At 48.0% G+C, this 15,484-nt stretch overlaps 1 protein-coding gene and 1 long non-coding RNA gene across 6 annotated transcripts in view; one reads left to right on the top strand and one right to left on the bottom strand.

Moving 5' to 3' along the window:
* Positions 1-15,484, top strand: part of HIPK2 (homeodomain interacting protein kinase 2) — a 233,639-nt gene that overhangs the window by 202,918 nt on the left and 15,237 nt on the right. For all 5 annotated transcript variants that reach the window (XM_024249427.3, XM_024249423.3, XM_024249422.3 and 2 more), the window contains exon 13: positions 8,239-8,486. In XM_024249427.3, coding sequence (XP_024105195.1) covers positions 8,239-8,486 — 248 coding nt within the window. The remainder of the gene's footprint in view (positions 1-8,238; positions 8,487-15,484) is intronic.
* LOC129060686 (uncharacterized) lies at positions 337-8,251 on the bottom strand. The gene is made up of 3 exons (XR_008527603.1): positions 8,194-8,251; positions 6,709-6,838; positions 337-1,001 (listed from the first exon to the last, which is right to left on the bottom strand). It is a non-coding gene; the product is annotated as an uncharacterized LOC129060686 (long non-coding RNA).

Here is a 15,484-nt window from a genome sequence, read left to right as displayed (position 1 = left end):
GTTGTTCTGCTTAGGTCATCAAGGCCCTCCTGCAGGCTGCACTTCACTGTGCCTGTGTAAGCAGCCACTGTTTCAGCCAACGTTACCAAAAATGAAAACTTTAAGAAAATTGATTCACAAATATCATTCAGTATTTTAGATATAGAAACAGTTACTTAGCTCACTCTTAACATGTTTATATATAAAAAAAATTTGACCCGAAATGTTTTCCTTCTTTTTACCAAGTTGAAAGTCTAGAGAAATCATTATAGATAAAGCAAGGTTAGAAAACTGATAAACTGCAGCTCAAATGACTTTGGCCTGAAAAATTAACATCCACTTAACAGAGGGAGCAAAAACCACACACACTCATTTATTATTGCATGGGCAAAAAGCCCAAAGTGGGATTAGCCTCCGTTGCTACCTATAACCATGTAGCTTGCTCCATCCTGCCATTGGTTGAGAAGCTACTACAGCCAGCCTCCTGCCATGCTCATGGGGATGTGGGAATCAGGCTTGAGTGAAGGAACAAAGGAACCCAGACACGCAGTGCCATTTGAAGGAGCTTTGGTGTCTCTCCATTTTGAGTACAATACATCCCCAGTTGGAAGATATTTCAGTCATGTGACTCATCTCAAGAGACGATGGTAGAATCTTTTGTCCAGCTGACTTCGCCACACCGTCTTTACAGGGCTCCATTTAAGACACTCCAGTGGGCTGAGTGGAGTGGCTTAGGGGTGTATTTTGAAGAAGAGACACTTTACCCTACTGTCCCCAGCTGCTGTCACATTACAAAGCTGTCACTGATGTGCCACAGCTTCCTGGTTTGCTCCTTGCTTTCCACAGGGAAGAGGGAAGAAGAGGGGTGGGAGAGGGTTGGATATCATAGGGCAGAGTGGTGCTCAGTGGATGGACCGAAGGTGATTAGGAAAGATGAGTCAAGACTCCCAGGCCAGTTGGGAAGAGAGAGACTGGACTTCAGAAGAAGATGGAAGGAGAGCAAACACTTCCTTCCGCTGCATCTGATGGGACAAGGATGAGGTGACTACTCATGGCTCCTTCTGCGACCCTGTTTCTGATTTCTCTAGAAAGTAGTCATGTAAAAATGATCTTAAGGGTGATATATGTGTGTTTATATACACACACGTGTAGACATAGACATAGACATAAATATGCAGATAATACAATTTGAAAGGAGGAGCCAGGCATGGTGGCTCACACCTGGAATCCCAGCACTTTGGGAAGCCAAGGTGCAAGGATCACTTGAGGCCAAGAGTTTGAGACCAACCTGGGCAACACAGCAAGACCCTGTCTCTACAAAAAATTTTTTTAAATTCACCAGGCACAGTGGTACATGCCTGTAGTCTCAGCTACTTGGGAAGCTGAGATGCGAGGATTGCTTCCACCCAGGAGTTCGAGGCTGCAATGAGCTGAGCTATGCTCACAACACAATATTGCAGTCTGGATGACAGAGTGAGACCCTGTCTCTAAAAAGAATAATAATAATTGAATGGAATGTATGTGCCATATTAAAATGAAGATTTTTTTTTCTCTCTAATGATTCTAAGTCAGCAGCTATCAGGAAGGAGCACGCTGGTCTGGAGGCACACTGGAATTACCAGCATGAGCCACTGTGCCCAGCCAAAAGTAGTCATATTCTTTACCACATCATCTTGCCATGATGATTAAAGGAGATAAACATGTAAAGCACTTTAAGCTGTAGTTAGTATGCATCCAATAAATGTTACCTGTACTTAATAATCAGCATCATAGTAATAGAACACATAGCATTGACTATGAAATCAGAAGGGTGAAAGAAGTTATTGGAGGAGATGAGTTTTGACCCCGGTCTTGAAGGATGAAATGGACTCAGATTAGCAAATAGAAATCAGAGACACATTCCAGATAAGACCCTACAGGGAAGGGGTCACAGGTTATATCTGATCTTCTGCCAGTGCTTTCTCCTTTAGGGATTTCTTTACTTTTTAGCTCCTTATTTATTTTCATCATTTTAAAATGATGAAAATTATCTATTGCCATGACAACATAATGCAATTGTGAACTCTGACAGTTTTGTTCTTTATTCAGAAGTGATGTTCTTTCAAGGCCATTTCAGCAAATATTTCTCATTCTGCCCCTATCGCTGTCTCTCTCACTTGCATTAACCAACTCATAATGGGATTGATAAGCTGTCAATAATAATTAGATGCAATCATGGAATGAATCCCAGTAGTATCGATAGATACGAGCCTAAAGAATCTGCAGTAGTCATCTGAAATGTGTGCTGATTTCTAAAGTGACTCATTTAACAGTTTCCCATTAGTTCTCTAATCTGCATAGTGTGTTCAGGTAGAGCACAGAGCTTTCTAACAATGGAAGAGATGAAAAAAGCTAGCAAATGAATTCACCTTCTGCAAATAAATGTGTCATTGTAAATCCAAAAAGGTAGGCAAATCAGCATCAAGCTGTGCCGTACATATTTGCTCATTAAGCTAGGGGCTCCCCAGCTACAACAAAGGGATAGGACCCGGGAAGAGTTTATAAAGGTTTTATCCCACACTCCTTGTAGATAATTAGACACTGACATGCAGATTCTTCAGTCTCTTCGGTGGGAGGCTCACTACCTGTTGGGTTTCCATCAAGGAGTTGGCCCTCAGTTCTCACAGGTCACCCAGGCCAAGCTGTCAGCTCTCACAAGACTTATGCCAGAAAGCCATTCTTCAGTGACAAGAAGCTCAGTGACTCATGAAGTGGCTATTGTGTCTTGAGATAGTTCTAGTTGTTAGAAAATTCTTATTCATATTAAGCTGAAGCTTCTCCACAATTTCCACATTTGAGTGAAGAGCTCCAAATATGCCCAATTTGAATTTTACTGGAGGACAGATTACAGTTTTGCCAAAATTAGTGTATGTTTTTGTCTTTTTGTTTTTTTTTTTTTTTTAAATGCTCATTTTCTAAACTACTCAGATCCTAAGGAAGATATGATCAGCAAGAACTGGGCAGATCTGGGTCTATAGGTAAGGTACATCTACTAAAAGGATCTCTTTCCTCTCCAGATTAGAGCTAGACCATTCCTATTTTAAAATGTCTCTAGGAATCTTTCAGAGATCCTCACAGTGGCTCCTTTAATGCCATAAGTAATTTCTCTCAATGAATTTCAGAGCAGGTTGGAGCTGGATGGATGTTACAGGTTATCCAGGCCACTGTCCAGAGCCACACCAGTAAAGGAACAGCAGAGCTAGGACTGCAGTGCCAGCTCCCAGGACACATTTGGGAGTCAGCCTCCATCCTCACCTGGGGTCCTCCACCCACAGAATGGGCACCTGCAACAGAACATGTCTGCGTTTCATGAGATGACCAGAGGCATGTTCATCATTCAGGAGTAGCTGTGCCCGAAGCTGAGAGTGAAGGGCAGGGCAGCGCCATCTCCTCACCTCCCCTCGGGAGCCAGCAGCTGCTCCCAGTCATGGCTCCCAGCTCTTCCCCTGGCCCTCAGAGTACTTCGAAACAGTGTGAGGTAGGAGGAGTTCCCTTATTACACAAGAGACTGCAGCAGACCAGTTGTTTCCCTTTACTCCCCCCCCATTCATCCCAGAAGACAGCTGCAGGTTTCTCTGCCCTTGTCTTGTTAAGGCAGCTCTCCTTCCCTCCTGCTCCCTCCTCGTCTTCAGCCTCTGGCATCTCCCTGCTCTCAGATCCCTCCTCCCTACCTCCTAGCTCAGAGACCTCCTGGAGTCCCACTTCCTTTTTTTGCTTAATTTATATTTATAAAATATTTCGAGATATTCTTTTTTGTTGTTATTGGTAGACAGCAATCTTTTTTTTTTTTTAAAGACAGAGTCTGGCTGTGTCATCCAGGCTGGACTGTAGTGGTACGATCTCAGCTCACTACAACCTCACCTCCTGGGTTCAAGCAATTCTCCCACCTCAGCCTCCCAAGAAGCTAGGATTCCAGGCATATGCCACCACACCCAGGATTTTTTTTTTTTTTTTTTTTTTTTGCGGCAGGGGGCTAGCGCGGTGTGGGGGCAGAGTCTCACTCTGTCACCCAGGCTGGAGTGTGGTGGTGTGATCTCTGCTCACTGCAACCTCCGCCTCCCGGGTTCAAGCGATTCTCCTGCCTCAGCCTCCCTAGTAGCTGGGATTACAGGTGCACACCACCACGCCTGGCTAATTTTTGTATTTTTAGTAGAGACGGGGTTTTGCCATGTTGGCCAGGCTGGTGTCGAACTCCTGACCTCAAGTGATCCACCCACCTCGGCCTTCCAAAGTTCTGGGATTGATTACAGGTGTAAGCCACTGCACCCAGCGGATTTCTTATTTTTAGTAGAGACAAGGTTTCACCATGTTGGCCAGGCTGGTCTTAAACTCCTGGCCTCAAATGATCTGCCTGCCTTGAACTCCCAAAGTGCTAATTACAGGTGTCAGCCACCGTACCTAATTATTTTCATTTATTTATTTATTTTCTTTAGAGTATAGGTCTCTTTGTCACCCACATTGGAGTGCAGTGACATGACCACAGCTCATTGCAGCCTCAAATTCCTGGGCTCAAGCCATCTTCCTGCCTCAGTCTCCCGAGCAGCTAGGACTATAAGCACACACCACCATGCCTAGCTAATGTTTTTATTCTTGTAGAGGTGGGATCTCACTGTGTTGCCCAGGCTGGTCTCAAACTTCTGGCCTCAAGTGCTGGGATTACAGGGGTGAACTACCACACCTAGCTCCCACTTTGTAATTCTTGTACTGGATCTCAGTGCCCTCCCACCCTCTGGGTGTCTCTACTGAGCCCTGATGTACAGTGGCGAAGTGCCCAAGACTGTCAATCTCTTTTGCTTTTTTTTTTTTTTTTTTTGAGATGGAGTCTTGCTCTGTCGCCCAGGCTGGAGTACAGTGGTGCAATCTTGGCTCACTGCAACCTCCACCTCCTGGGTTCAAGCGATTCTCCTGCCTCAGCCTCTGAGTAGCTGGGATTACAGGCACCCGCCACCACTCCCGACTAATTTTTGGTATTTTTAGTAGAGACGGATTTTTACCATGTTGTTCAGGCTGGTCTCAAACTTGTGACCTCAGATGATCCACCCGCCTCAGCCTCCCAAAGTGCTGGGATTACAGGCATGAGCCACCTCACCCAGCCTGGACTTTGTTTTTGATGGAGATATAACTCATGTACTATACTGTACAGTTCACCCATTGAATGTGTATAATAATAGTCTATTAATTTTTAATTGTGGTCAAATATATATAACATAAAATTTGCCATTTCAACCATTTTTAAGTGTAAATTCAGTGACATTAATTATATTCATAATGCTGTATAGCCATCACCATTATCTATTTTCAGAACTTTCCCATTACCCCAACCAAAAACTATACCATTAATCAGTAACTTGCCACTCTCCTCTCCCCTAGCCCCCAACCTCTGGTAACCTCTAATGTATTTTCTGTCTGTATGAATTTGCCTCTTCTAGATATTTCATATATGTAGACTCAAACAAACTATTTGTCCTTTTGTGTCTGGTTTATTTCATTTAATGTTTTCAAGGTTCATCCATATTGTAGCATTTATCAGAACTTTTTTTTTTTTTTTGGAGACACGGTCTCACTCTGACACCCAGGCTGGAGTGCAGTGGTGTGATCATAGCTCACTGCAGCCTCAAACTCCTGGGCTCCCACCTCAGCCTCCCAAACAGCTGGGAGTATAGGCACGTACCACCATACTTCACTTATTTTTTTAACTGTTTGTAGAGATGGGCTCTTACTGTGTTGCCCAGGCTGGTCTTGAACTCCTGGCCTCAAGCAATCCTCCCACCTCAGCCTCCCAAAGCGCCGAGATTATAGGCATGAGCCACCCCACCCAGTGTTCATTCATTTTTATGACTGAACAGTATTCCACTGTATGGATACACCACATTTTCTATTCATTCACCAGCTGATGGACGCTTGGGTCGTTTCTACCTCTTGGTATTTTGAATAGTGCTGCAGTGAACATTGGCTTACATGTATCTGAGTACCTGTTTCCAATCCTTTGAGAACGTACTTAGGAATGGAATTGCTATAGGGTAACTCTGTGTTTAGCTTTTTGAGGAACAAGCATATGGACATTTCACATTTAAACTGTCATAACTGGGAGGTGTTGGGTCTTTATTAATTAAAATTTATCTACTTTAAGTTAACGTGAAGAGCCATAAATATATGCAACCAATTCATTCCTTACCTTCTTTTGAGTTCTTAACAATTATCATCTGTACGATTCATCTGACAGTTAATCACGGAGGCTCTGTGACATCCATTATTCTCTCTAACTGGTTATTTTAAAGCTTTTACTATTTAACTTGTCATGTTTTTATACAGTCCTCCACTGAGATTTTAATCTCCTCGAGGGCAGAGACACATATTTCTTTGTATAGGTATTCCCTGTAGTACCCCGCATAGATCTCCAAGATATCATGAGTTTTAATTTTCTTTCATTTCAATCTTCTGGTTTATTCATAGACTAGAAAAAAGGAAACTTTTCCAGCAAGTCCTTACCCTGGTAGAATTCTCTTTGCCTAGATAAGTTTTTTGCAAACCTGTTTTCACATGTTAAATAAGGTAACACAACTTGTAAGAAGAAAAATAATAGCAGCTCTTATGGAATACTTACCATGTGTTGTGTATCATTGAAAGCCCTTGTATTTTCTCACTTAGTTCTCAAAACAAGCCTATGATATAGTTACAATTATTACCTACCTTTTACTGATGAGGCCACTGAATCACTGAGAGGTTAAATAGCTGCCCACCACCCTGTCACCAGCACATGCTGAAGTTAGACAGCTGACTCCAAGGTTCATGTTCTCAACTTCAAACACGGTTAGGCACCCTGAACCAGAGAGGACAGTGTCCAGCCACTGGAAGAATTATCCAGCCTAGATGTCAGGAGTGCTGGGTGTTGGGGAGCAGGGCCAGCGCCTCCTGGGGACTGCACCTCTCAGATCCCCCAGCCTTCTGTAGCTCAGCAGCCGGGCTCTTCTTCTGTCCCTCCTGCCTGGCTGCTGTGGGCTCTGGAATTTGCCCACTTCTCTGCTGCCTCTAGGGTGGTGGAGATCCATCATGGGAAGAGCCTGGCCTGGCTGTGTGGCCTCAAGCAAGATACCCGGGAGGTGGCTGTGACTCTATGAGGCTCTAAAAATACCAGCTGCTTCTCTCATCCGATTAGCTGGAAACTGACCAGCTTGCCTAGGCAATTTTTATTTCTTAAAAATAAATGATCAATATATAAAAAGAGATGCACATTCATTTTAAAGCCTTAAATAAGCACACAATAAATTTCACATCCATCATGCCAGCAACCTCTCACTGAGTTTGAAGACAGAAGTAGTTTCCAAAGTAACCACACTAACTTAAATATCTCCGAACAAACATGCCGGCCAAGAGCTATCCAAAGCTGGTGCCTCCCTATTGTATGAAGTTCCACGTGTAAAATGAAGGCCAGGGCTTCAGAGTGGCTTTCACACAGCATCAACCTGGCAGGGGCCTTCCCACCAGGCCCTGGTGCAACACCATCTCCCCCGATCCTTGGCCCAGGCAGTGGAAAAGCCGCAGGTGAGCCTGGCTCCTGAAAAGGGGACTGCGGAGGTCGTAGTGGCCTGCACACAGCCCACAGAGCACACTCAAAGCAAGGAGAGGCAGAGGGTGTCAACTCCAGCTCTGCATTCTCCGCAGCATGTCTGCACTGTGCTGTGTGGGTGCAGCCCCCTCAGAGCCTCACGCTGCATCCCATTCCTTGGACATTCTGCTCCCTCCTGCATAAGCTTTGCCAGGCCACAGGCACCAAACCTAAGCTTATGACATTCTTTTCCGAGCCAGGTTTACTCCCAACCCAGGTCCCCAGGTTGCTGGGTTCTTGCTGGTTCTCTCCTTGCTCAGATGTCCCATTCTGGCAGGCCCACGGGGGTTGTACCCAGCTCTGGGCTGCAGGTGCCTTCTCTGCAGCTCTGCTGAGCTCTGCTGCCAGCCTGGAAGCATCTCACTCCCTAGTTTCCAGAAGTACTTGTAGGTCCAGCACCAGCCCCTTCTCCATGTCTTCACATGTCCCCCTGCTGCCGGCTACACAGGGGACATTTGCATGCCCAGCCTCCCCATGGGGGTTAGGGAGAGCAAAAGCCCTGTTCCTACCCTCTCCCCTCTGCCTCCCTCCCCTGCCCCAGGGCATGAAATGCTAGTTGGGTGTCTCACCTCACGGCCTTCTCCCACCTCTGACTTCTCCCTTTGCATTTTCAGCACTGTCTCCAAGCAAAGAAAAAACGTCATCAGCTGTGTCACAGTCCACGACTCCCCCTACTCCGACTCCTCCAGCAACACCAGCCCCTACTCCGTGCAGCAGCGTGCCGGGCACAACAATGCCAACGCCTTTGACGCCAAGGGGAGCCTGGAGAATCACTGCACGGGGAACCCCCGAACCATCATCGTGCCACCCCTGAAAACCCAGGCCAGCGAAGTATTGGTGGAGTGTGATAGCCTGGTGCCAGGTAATTTGGGGCCAGGACAGGACAGGAACATCTCCCTGGAGAGCGGTTTTCCTGTTTTTCTGCTGCTAGAAATGTTGCTGTATGGGAGCTAGTACAATAGAAAGTGCCCAGTGACTGCAGGCGATCCTTACCGAGGATTTTATTCAAGTAGCCAGGGGAGGCTTCTGCTTAACAGCACATTGTATAAGCAGTGTTTTCCTTCTTTAATTCTGTAATCAATACTTCTCTGCCTTTACAATGGCTCTGCTTCTAACTAGGTTGATTAATAGAAAATAAAAGCCTCCTGGTTCTTTATGCCTGAGCCTGGAAGAATACCTGGTCTGGGGAGTTCCGGGCTGACATCTAGCACCACTCTCTTCCAGGAAGCCCTGGTGGTCAGATGGGCTTCTTGTGTAGGAAAAACCTCCTCCGAGTCTTGCTAGGGAAGGGTGAAATTGGCCCCTCTCAGCCCCTCCTCGGAATCGGCTGCTGGGTGGTGAGACCAAGCCATGCGTGTTTCTCTGCTCATGCACTGCTATCTTCAAAGGACTCCTCCTGTCCCGCGAAGGCTTGTCCTGAAAATTGGGCCCTGGCATAAAGGCTGAGAACGTAACCTTCTGAATAAACTCAGTGGCTCACTGTAGATTTTGTAGCATCTATTTAGCGTTTCCCTTGCTCGTGCTCACAGTGGAAGAATGTGGGGACTAAACCAGAAGAAATCTGCGTGTCCCGCTATCCCGCCACAAACCACACCCAAGCCAGCCTGCACCTGCGTGACGGCACAACTGAATAGGGAAGGAAAGGGAACGCCAGGAAGCTTTTGTCTAGATGTGAGAAGCTGTTACTTCTCAGGAGGACCTCATGTCTGTCACCTGAGGTCGCTACAGGAAACTGGGGACTCTTCCTCGGTGGTGACCACGTGTAAGACCCAGCGGGCGCAGGACCCATTCAGGGGCTGCCACTGAGGGCGAAGAGTAGAGGCAGGAAGGGGTCATTAGGGCTTTTCCAGCCCAGTGCCTCAGGCCAGCCTGCATGGTGAGGGTCAGCGCCCTGGGACGCTCTCCCAAGAGCTCATGGCATTGCCTGGGATGGGGCCCCTTTTGCTGAGAGGCTCTGCCTAAAGGGGAAATGGTGACAGCCACAGGCTTGCGCTCCCCGCCGCCCACTTCCCAACCCAAGGCAGCATCACCCTTTCCAACGTTTGTGGCGGAAGCTCTTTTTCCCTGACTTTGGAGTTACCCCAGCTACCTTTCCTCTGAAGAAATGCTTGTGAAACGCAGCTTCTCAGCACCCTGCTAAAACGTCTCTGTTTTCAAGTCCTGGTCCGTCCCCAGCAGTATCGTCACAACGATGCAGCCTCCAAGCAGCTTTGACGACAGAGCCAGCGCTCCTGTGGGCCTGGGGGCAGGGGGTCGTGGTGCCCACAGTGTCCTGGCTGCTCCACGAGAAAGACACACAAGCAGCATGCAGCTCACGCTGTGCTCTCTCGGAAGAACGAGACCTTACCTTCGGGAAGAATAGAGCCACAGCAGTGCCACATGCCAGGGCGAGCATTCTGGTTGACAGGGGCCAGACTGTACTTACTGCTAGGGTCTGGTGACCTGGGGCCAGAGAACCAGGCTGGAGCCCTCCCAAAATTAGGCACCTCTGTGAGGAAAAGAAAATGAAGCTGTCCCTTCCACAAGGCTACAAGGACATCTCTCTCCAAAAACCATCTTTTTCCACCCAGGCAAATATTTTGGTGGAAACCCTGCCAGGAAGCAACATTCTCTAGCAGTAACCAAAGGGCCCTGGGAGGCACCTGAAGTCATTCACACCAGGAGCCAGGATTCCTTAGAGAGAGCTGCATACTTCTCAGCTCAGCTATCCTTTAAATGTTGTTTAAAGCTATATGCAGCACACATTTTTAAGTTTAAATATTTGCAAAGGATAGAATTTGTCTTGTATCATTATTTAAGTTCCTTAAATATATGTTTGTGCAAACCTCGAAGCTGCAGACTGAACTCATTCCATATGCGGGAGTGCTGTCTGTGCCCTCACGAGCAGGGGCATTCCTTGTCTGGTGCCTGCCCTTCCCCAGCCAGTGGCGTTCAATACTGATACCACCTTTAGCTGCAGAACCGACCTAGGCTTGGAACAGTCAGGAAAGCAGCCTTCCTCAGCTCCCTGGGGCCCAGTGATGCATACAGGCCAAGGTACAGCCAGTTAACAGCTCCCCCAGCTACAGCGCCCAGAGCATGAGAGAGTTCAGGGCTCCCCCAGCCCTCTTAGGCCAGGCTATGCGCTGCTGTTTCCCCGCCATACTGACCCTCTGCTGTGGCTCTCAGCCTTTCAGTCCTTCTCAGGCTGGGGTTAGTGAAGTTTCTTTTGGAAGCAACAGAATGAACTCTACACTGGCTTAAGACAGACAACTTATTGGAAGGATGCAGGGCTAAGGGAAAGTTCAACAACCAAGTTCCAGGCAGGGCAGGAGCCAGATGCCTGCTCTCTGAAGCTGTCTTCACCTGACTCACAGCCAGCAGCTCCCAGGCTCCTGATGTCCCATTTCCAGGAGACCAGAATTGATTGTCCCAGCTTGGAGAGATAACTTGGTTTTTTTTGTTTTTGTTTTTGTTTTTGTTTTTTTCAGAGAGGCATCTCGCTGTGTCGCCCTGGCTGGAGTGCAGTGGCGCGATCTCGGCTTACTGCAACCTCCGCCTCCCGGGTTCAAGCAATTCTGCTGTCTCAGCCTCCCGAATAGCTGGGACTACAGGCATGCACCACCACGCCCAGCTAACTTTTTGTATTTCGGTAGAGATGGGGTTTCACCGTGTTAGCCAGGCTGGTCCCGAACTCCTGAGTTCAGGCAATCCACCCGCCTCGGCCTCCCAAAGTGCTGGGATTACAGGCATGAGCCACCATGCCCGGCCAAGACACCTGTTTTTTGAGCCTCAGCTTTAACCAGGAGACAGAGTTCAATAATGACACCAACAGTAGCTAACACTAAGTACTTAAATGCCAGATACTCAATACTTAAGCCCTTAGATGCCAGATACTAAGCATTCTACACATGTTAACTCATTTAATCCTCATCATAGCCCTACATGGAGCTGCCATGATTTTCCCAGTTTCCCAGGTTAAAAATGGAGGCATAGAGGGGTTGACCAACCTTCCCAGAGCCATGTGGCTGGGCCTCCCAGAGGTCTGGCCCTGGAGCTTATCTGTGCTGTAAGCACCCCCCTACTCACTTAATGTAGACAGGGCCACTGTGGCTGTTCTCAGGACAGGGGATCACGGAGAGTAGCTGGACAAGGCATGACTGGAAAACTCTAGAATGTTTCCTCACTGTTCCAAAGTATACATTAGGAGGTTGACCAGCATTAGCCCATTGTTGCTTTGTCCGTCGCCACAGGAAGAGTTACTGTTATACTTTAATCTCTTGGTCCCCTTCAGGATGTCCTCCCTTACTCGGGGCTCTCGTCTTCTGAGAGCTTGGCAAGCTCTGACTCTACCCCCATCTCCTGTCCCCATGATGACGGTAGTATCAGGGCTGCATTATGCCCATTTCATCTAACATTCCCTAACCCCTTCACTGATCCCTTGAGCTCAGTGTTTCTCCCTCAAATATCATTACCACAAAATGCCCAGGAAGTTGGAATAGAAGAAGTAGGTGACATGCACAGCAGGGCCCAGCACAGTCTGCGATCCGCCGCAGAGCAAGAAGGAGGCTTCCCCCAACACAGCCACAGTGTGGCTGCGGAAGGCGAGAAGCAGGCTCTGCAGAGCCAATGTTTGCAGCTTTCTATTTTTTTTTTTTCTACATTGAGTCCACAAAAATCCCTCCATCCCCCAGGTTTTGGGGGACCTTTGAGTCTAACGGGTTTGGCTTAGGCACAGTGTTGGGTGGCAAGGCCCTGATTCCCAAATGCAGGTCTGTTCAGCCAGGGCTAGGAGGCTCTGGTGTCCTAGGAAGCTTGCTAAGAATACTGATTCCGGATCTCCCGCACCCGAGGGATTCCGATTCAGTGGATGGGGTGGGAGGGGCCCCGGGCACAAATGCACGGTTGGATTTGCGGCCTCTGAGTAGCACCCACTGCCCCCATCCCCACTGAGGCGGCTCACCTTTCACTCAGGGCAGGGGGCTCTGAGTTTTGGGGTCAGGAAGGCCCCCTTCCACCTGTAGTGTGCACCAGAAACTCCTGTCCCCAGGTTTCCCGTTTTCCTTTGACCTTCTTGAGAGGCTGAGACCTCTAGAGGCACATCTCTCTTCATCAACAATTAATCAGCATTCTCTCTTGCTGGCTCCAGCCTCAGGCGTCTCCTCTTTGTCTTTGATTTCATCGCCCTGGGATTTATAATAGAATTGATCCAACCAAATTCAATCAAGGGCCTGGTCGTTTCCATGCGTGGCTCATTAATATTTAGCACCTCTGCCCCAAGAATGACCAGATTCTCTCCTTTTACACTAACCACCCACAGGATACTTCATTGAGATGGTATGAGCCTTCCAGTTCACCTAAGATGCTCAGGACCCAAAATGAATGCTCCGAATTCTTGCCTCTGAACGTGAGGTGTAGATCTGTCTTTGGACATCTTGCAATATGTTCTTGCTGCCTCTCCCTTCATATGAAACATTTTACCTGATTCGTCCTTTGAGCACCCCTACTTTGGGCACCTTCCTCAAATGTGGACCGCTTTAGAGTTGGGGCTCTGTGGAACAACAGCACCGCATTTTGGCGGATGACTGGATTCCCTGGCCAAAGCTCTTTCCCATACTCAGTTATTTCATCTTTCCTCTCCTAGGGCTTCCTTACGCTTTTTGGTGTCACCAGGCAGTAATCCTAAAGTCCAGCAAGGTTTCCAGAAATCACAGAAATATAGCTGTCTGGCGCGGTGGCTCACGCCTATAATCCCAGCACTTTGGGAGGCCAAGGCGGGGGGGGGGGGCAGATCACCTGAGATCAGGAATTCGAGACCAGCCTGGCCAACATGGCAAAACCCCATCTCTACTAAAAAATACAAAAATTAGTCAGGTTTGGTGGCACGCACCTGTAATCCCAGCTACTCGGAAGGCTGAGGCTGGAGGATCACTTGAACCCGGGAGGCGGAGGTTGCAGTGAGTCGAGATTGCACCACTGCACTCCAACCTGAGCGACAGAGCGAGACTCCACCTCAAAATAAAAAAGGGAATTTAGCTGTCCTCCATAGAAAGTCAAGGTGATAAAAATATTTCAAGCACATTCCAGAAACTTAATGAAGAAAAATAACTGAGTACAAGATACAACACATGAAGTGCTCAAATCAACAAAGGATGGTGGAAAGGAGGTTACTCATTACCTTTCTCTCTTAAAATGCGCTCCCTTTTTCCTGGGCAAAGTCTTCCTCAGTCTGGTTCTTAGACTAAGAATGAGTACCATGGCTGGGCACAGTGTCTCACGCCTGTAATCCCAACTCTTTGGGAGGCTGAGGCAGGCAAATCACTTGAGGTCAGGAGTTCACGACCAGCCTGGCTAACATGATCAAACTCTGTCTCTACCAAAAATATAAAAAGTAGCAGCTGGGCGCAGTGGCTCATGCCTATAATCCCAGCAGTTTGGGAGGCCGAGGCAGGCGGATCACAAGGTCAGGAGTTTGAGACCACCCTGGCCAATATGGTGAAACCCCGTCTCTACTAAAAATACAAAAATTAGCTGGGTGTGGCAGTGGGCACCTGTAGTCCCAGCTACTTGGGAGGCTGAGGCAGGAGAATCACTTGAACCCGGGAGGCAGAGGCTGCAGAGAGCTGAGATCATGCCACTGTACTCCAGCCTGGGCGACAGAGCGAGACTCTGTCTCAGAAAAAAAAAATTAGCTGGGCATGGTGGCGCATGCCTGTAATCCCAGCTACTCGGGAGGTTGAGGCATGAGAATCACTTAAACCTGGGAGGCAGAGGTTGCAGTGAGCCAGATCACAGCACTGCACTCCAGCCTGGGAGACAGAACAAGACTCCATCTCAAAAAAAAAAAGAAAAAGAATCAGAATTGTTTCTGTGCACATCTCACCCCAGCAGGACCGGTTGCCCAAGGAGGCAGGACAGCCCCCAGCCCCAGCGCCAGGCTCTTGTTCATTCCCTGGTCTGCCCTGCCCTTCTTGATGGGGGACCATCTGCCTGTCTTTCCACCTGGAAGATGTTTTCTTCTCCATTAACTCTACTGTTCTTTAGTGTTTAAGGAACAGAAGCAATGCTTGTTGTAACTATGGTTTCTAACTATACAACACAAACCTCACAGTCTTCAGGCTGCTTTGTCATAGCCTTCACTTACTAAACCCCTCTTTTTCTGCTTCCGTTATCATTGAAGTTAGAGAAAGGTGTCTGGAATTTTCTCCCTCCCACACTTTCCTAGGCTATTATGCAGGTTTGCTCCTAAAGAAGCCCAGTGTCGGCCCGGCGTGGTGGCTCATGCCTGTAATCCCAGCACTTTGGGAGGCCAAGGGCAGGTGGATCACCTGAGGTCAGGGGTTTGAGACCAGCCTGGCCAACATGGTGAAACCCCGTCTCTACTAAAAATACAAAAAATTAGCCAGGCATGGTGCCGGGTGCCTGTAATCCCAGCTACATGGGAGGCTGAGGCAGGAGAATCATTTGAACCTGAGAGGCAGAGGTTGCAGTGAGCCGTGATCGCACCATTGAACTCCAGCCTAGGCGACAAGAGTGAAACTCCATCTCAAAAAAAAAAAAAAAAAAGGAAGTCCAGTATCTTCTCACTAGTCTGGGTCTGTTTGTTGCTTTTGCCATTACAAAAGTGCTTGCATTTAATGAATGGCTATGACTGGTGCATCTGGGTGCATTTGATTGGAAATTTCACTTAGGTGTGTATTAATACTGCGCTGTGTGTTAGGCAGCCCCCTCCTGGAGGAGAGCTGAGGCACAGGGACATGGGGGCCTAGTAAAGCATCTCTTCTGCTTTTATCAAGGGGTGATGGTCCTGTCTGCAGAACTACCCAAGCTGGGGTGGGGAGATGGCCCCCACTCAACAGCAGAGCTCCCGCCCTCTGGGGC

The sequence above is a fragment of the Pongo abelii genome, chromosome 6 (genome assembly GCF_028885655.2).
Source record: "Pongo abelii isolate AG06213 chromosome 6, NHGRI_mPonAbe1-v2.0_pri, whole genome shotgun sequence".
NCBI classification, from domain to species: Eukaryota; Metazoa; Chordata; class Mammalia; order Primates; family Hominidae; genus Pongo; species Pongo abelii.
The sequence above is the reverse complement of the archived record's forward strand: the minus strand, read 5'-3'. Positions and strand labels throughout refer to the sequence as shown.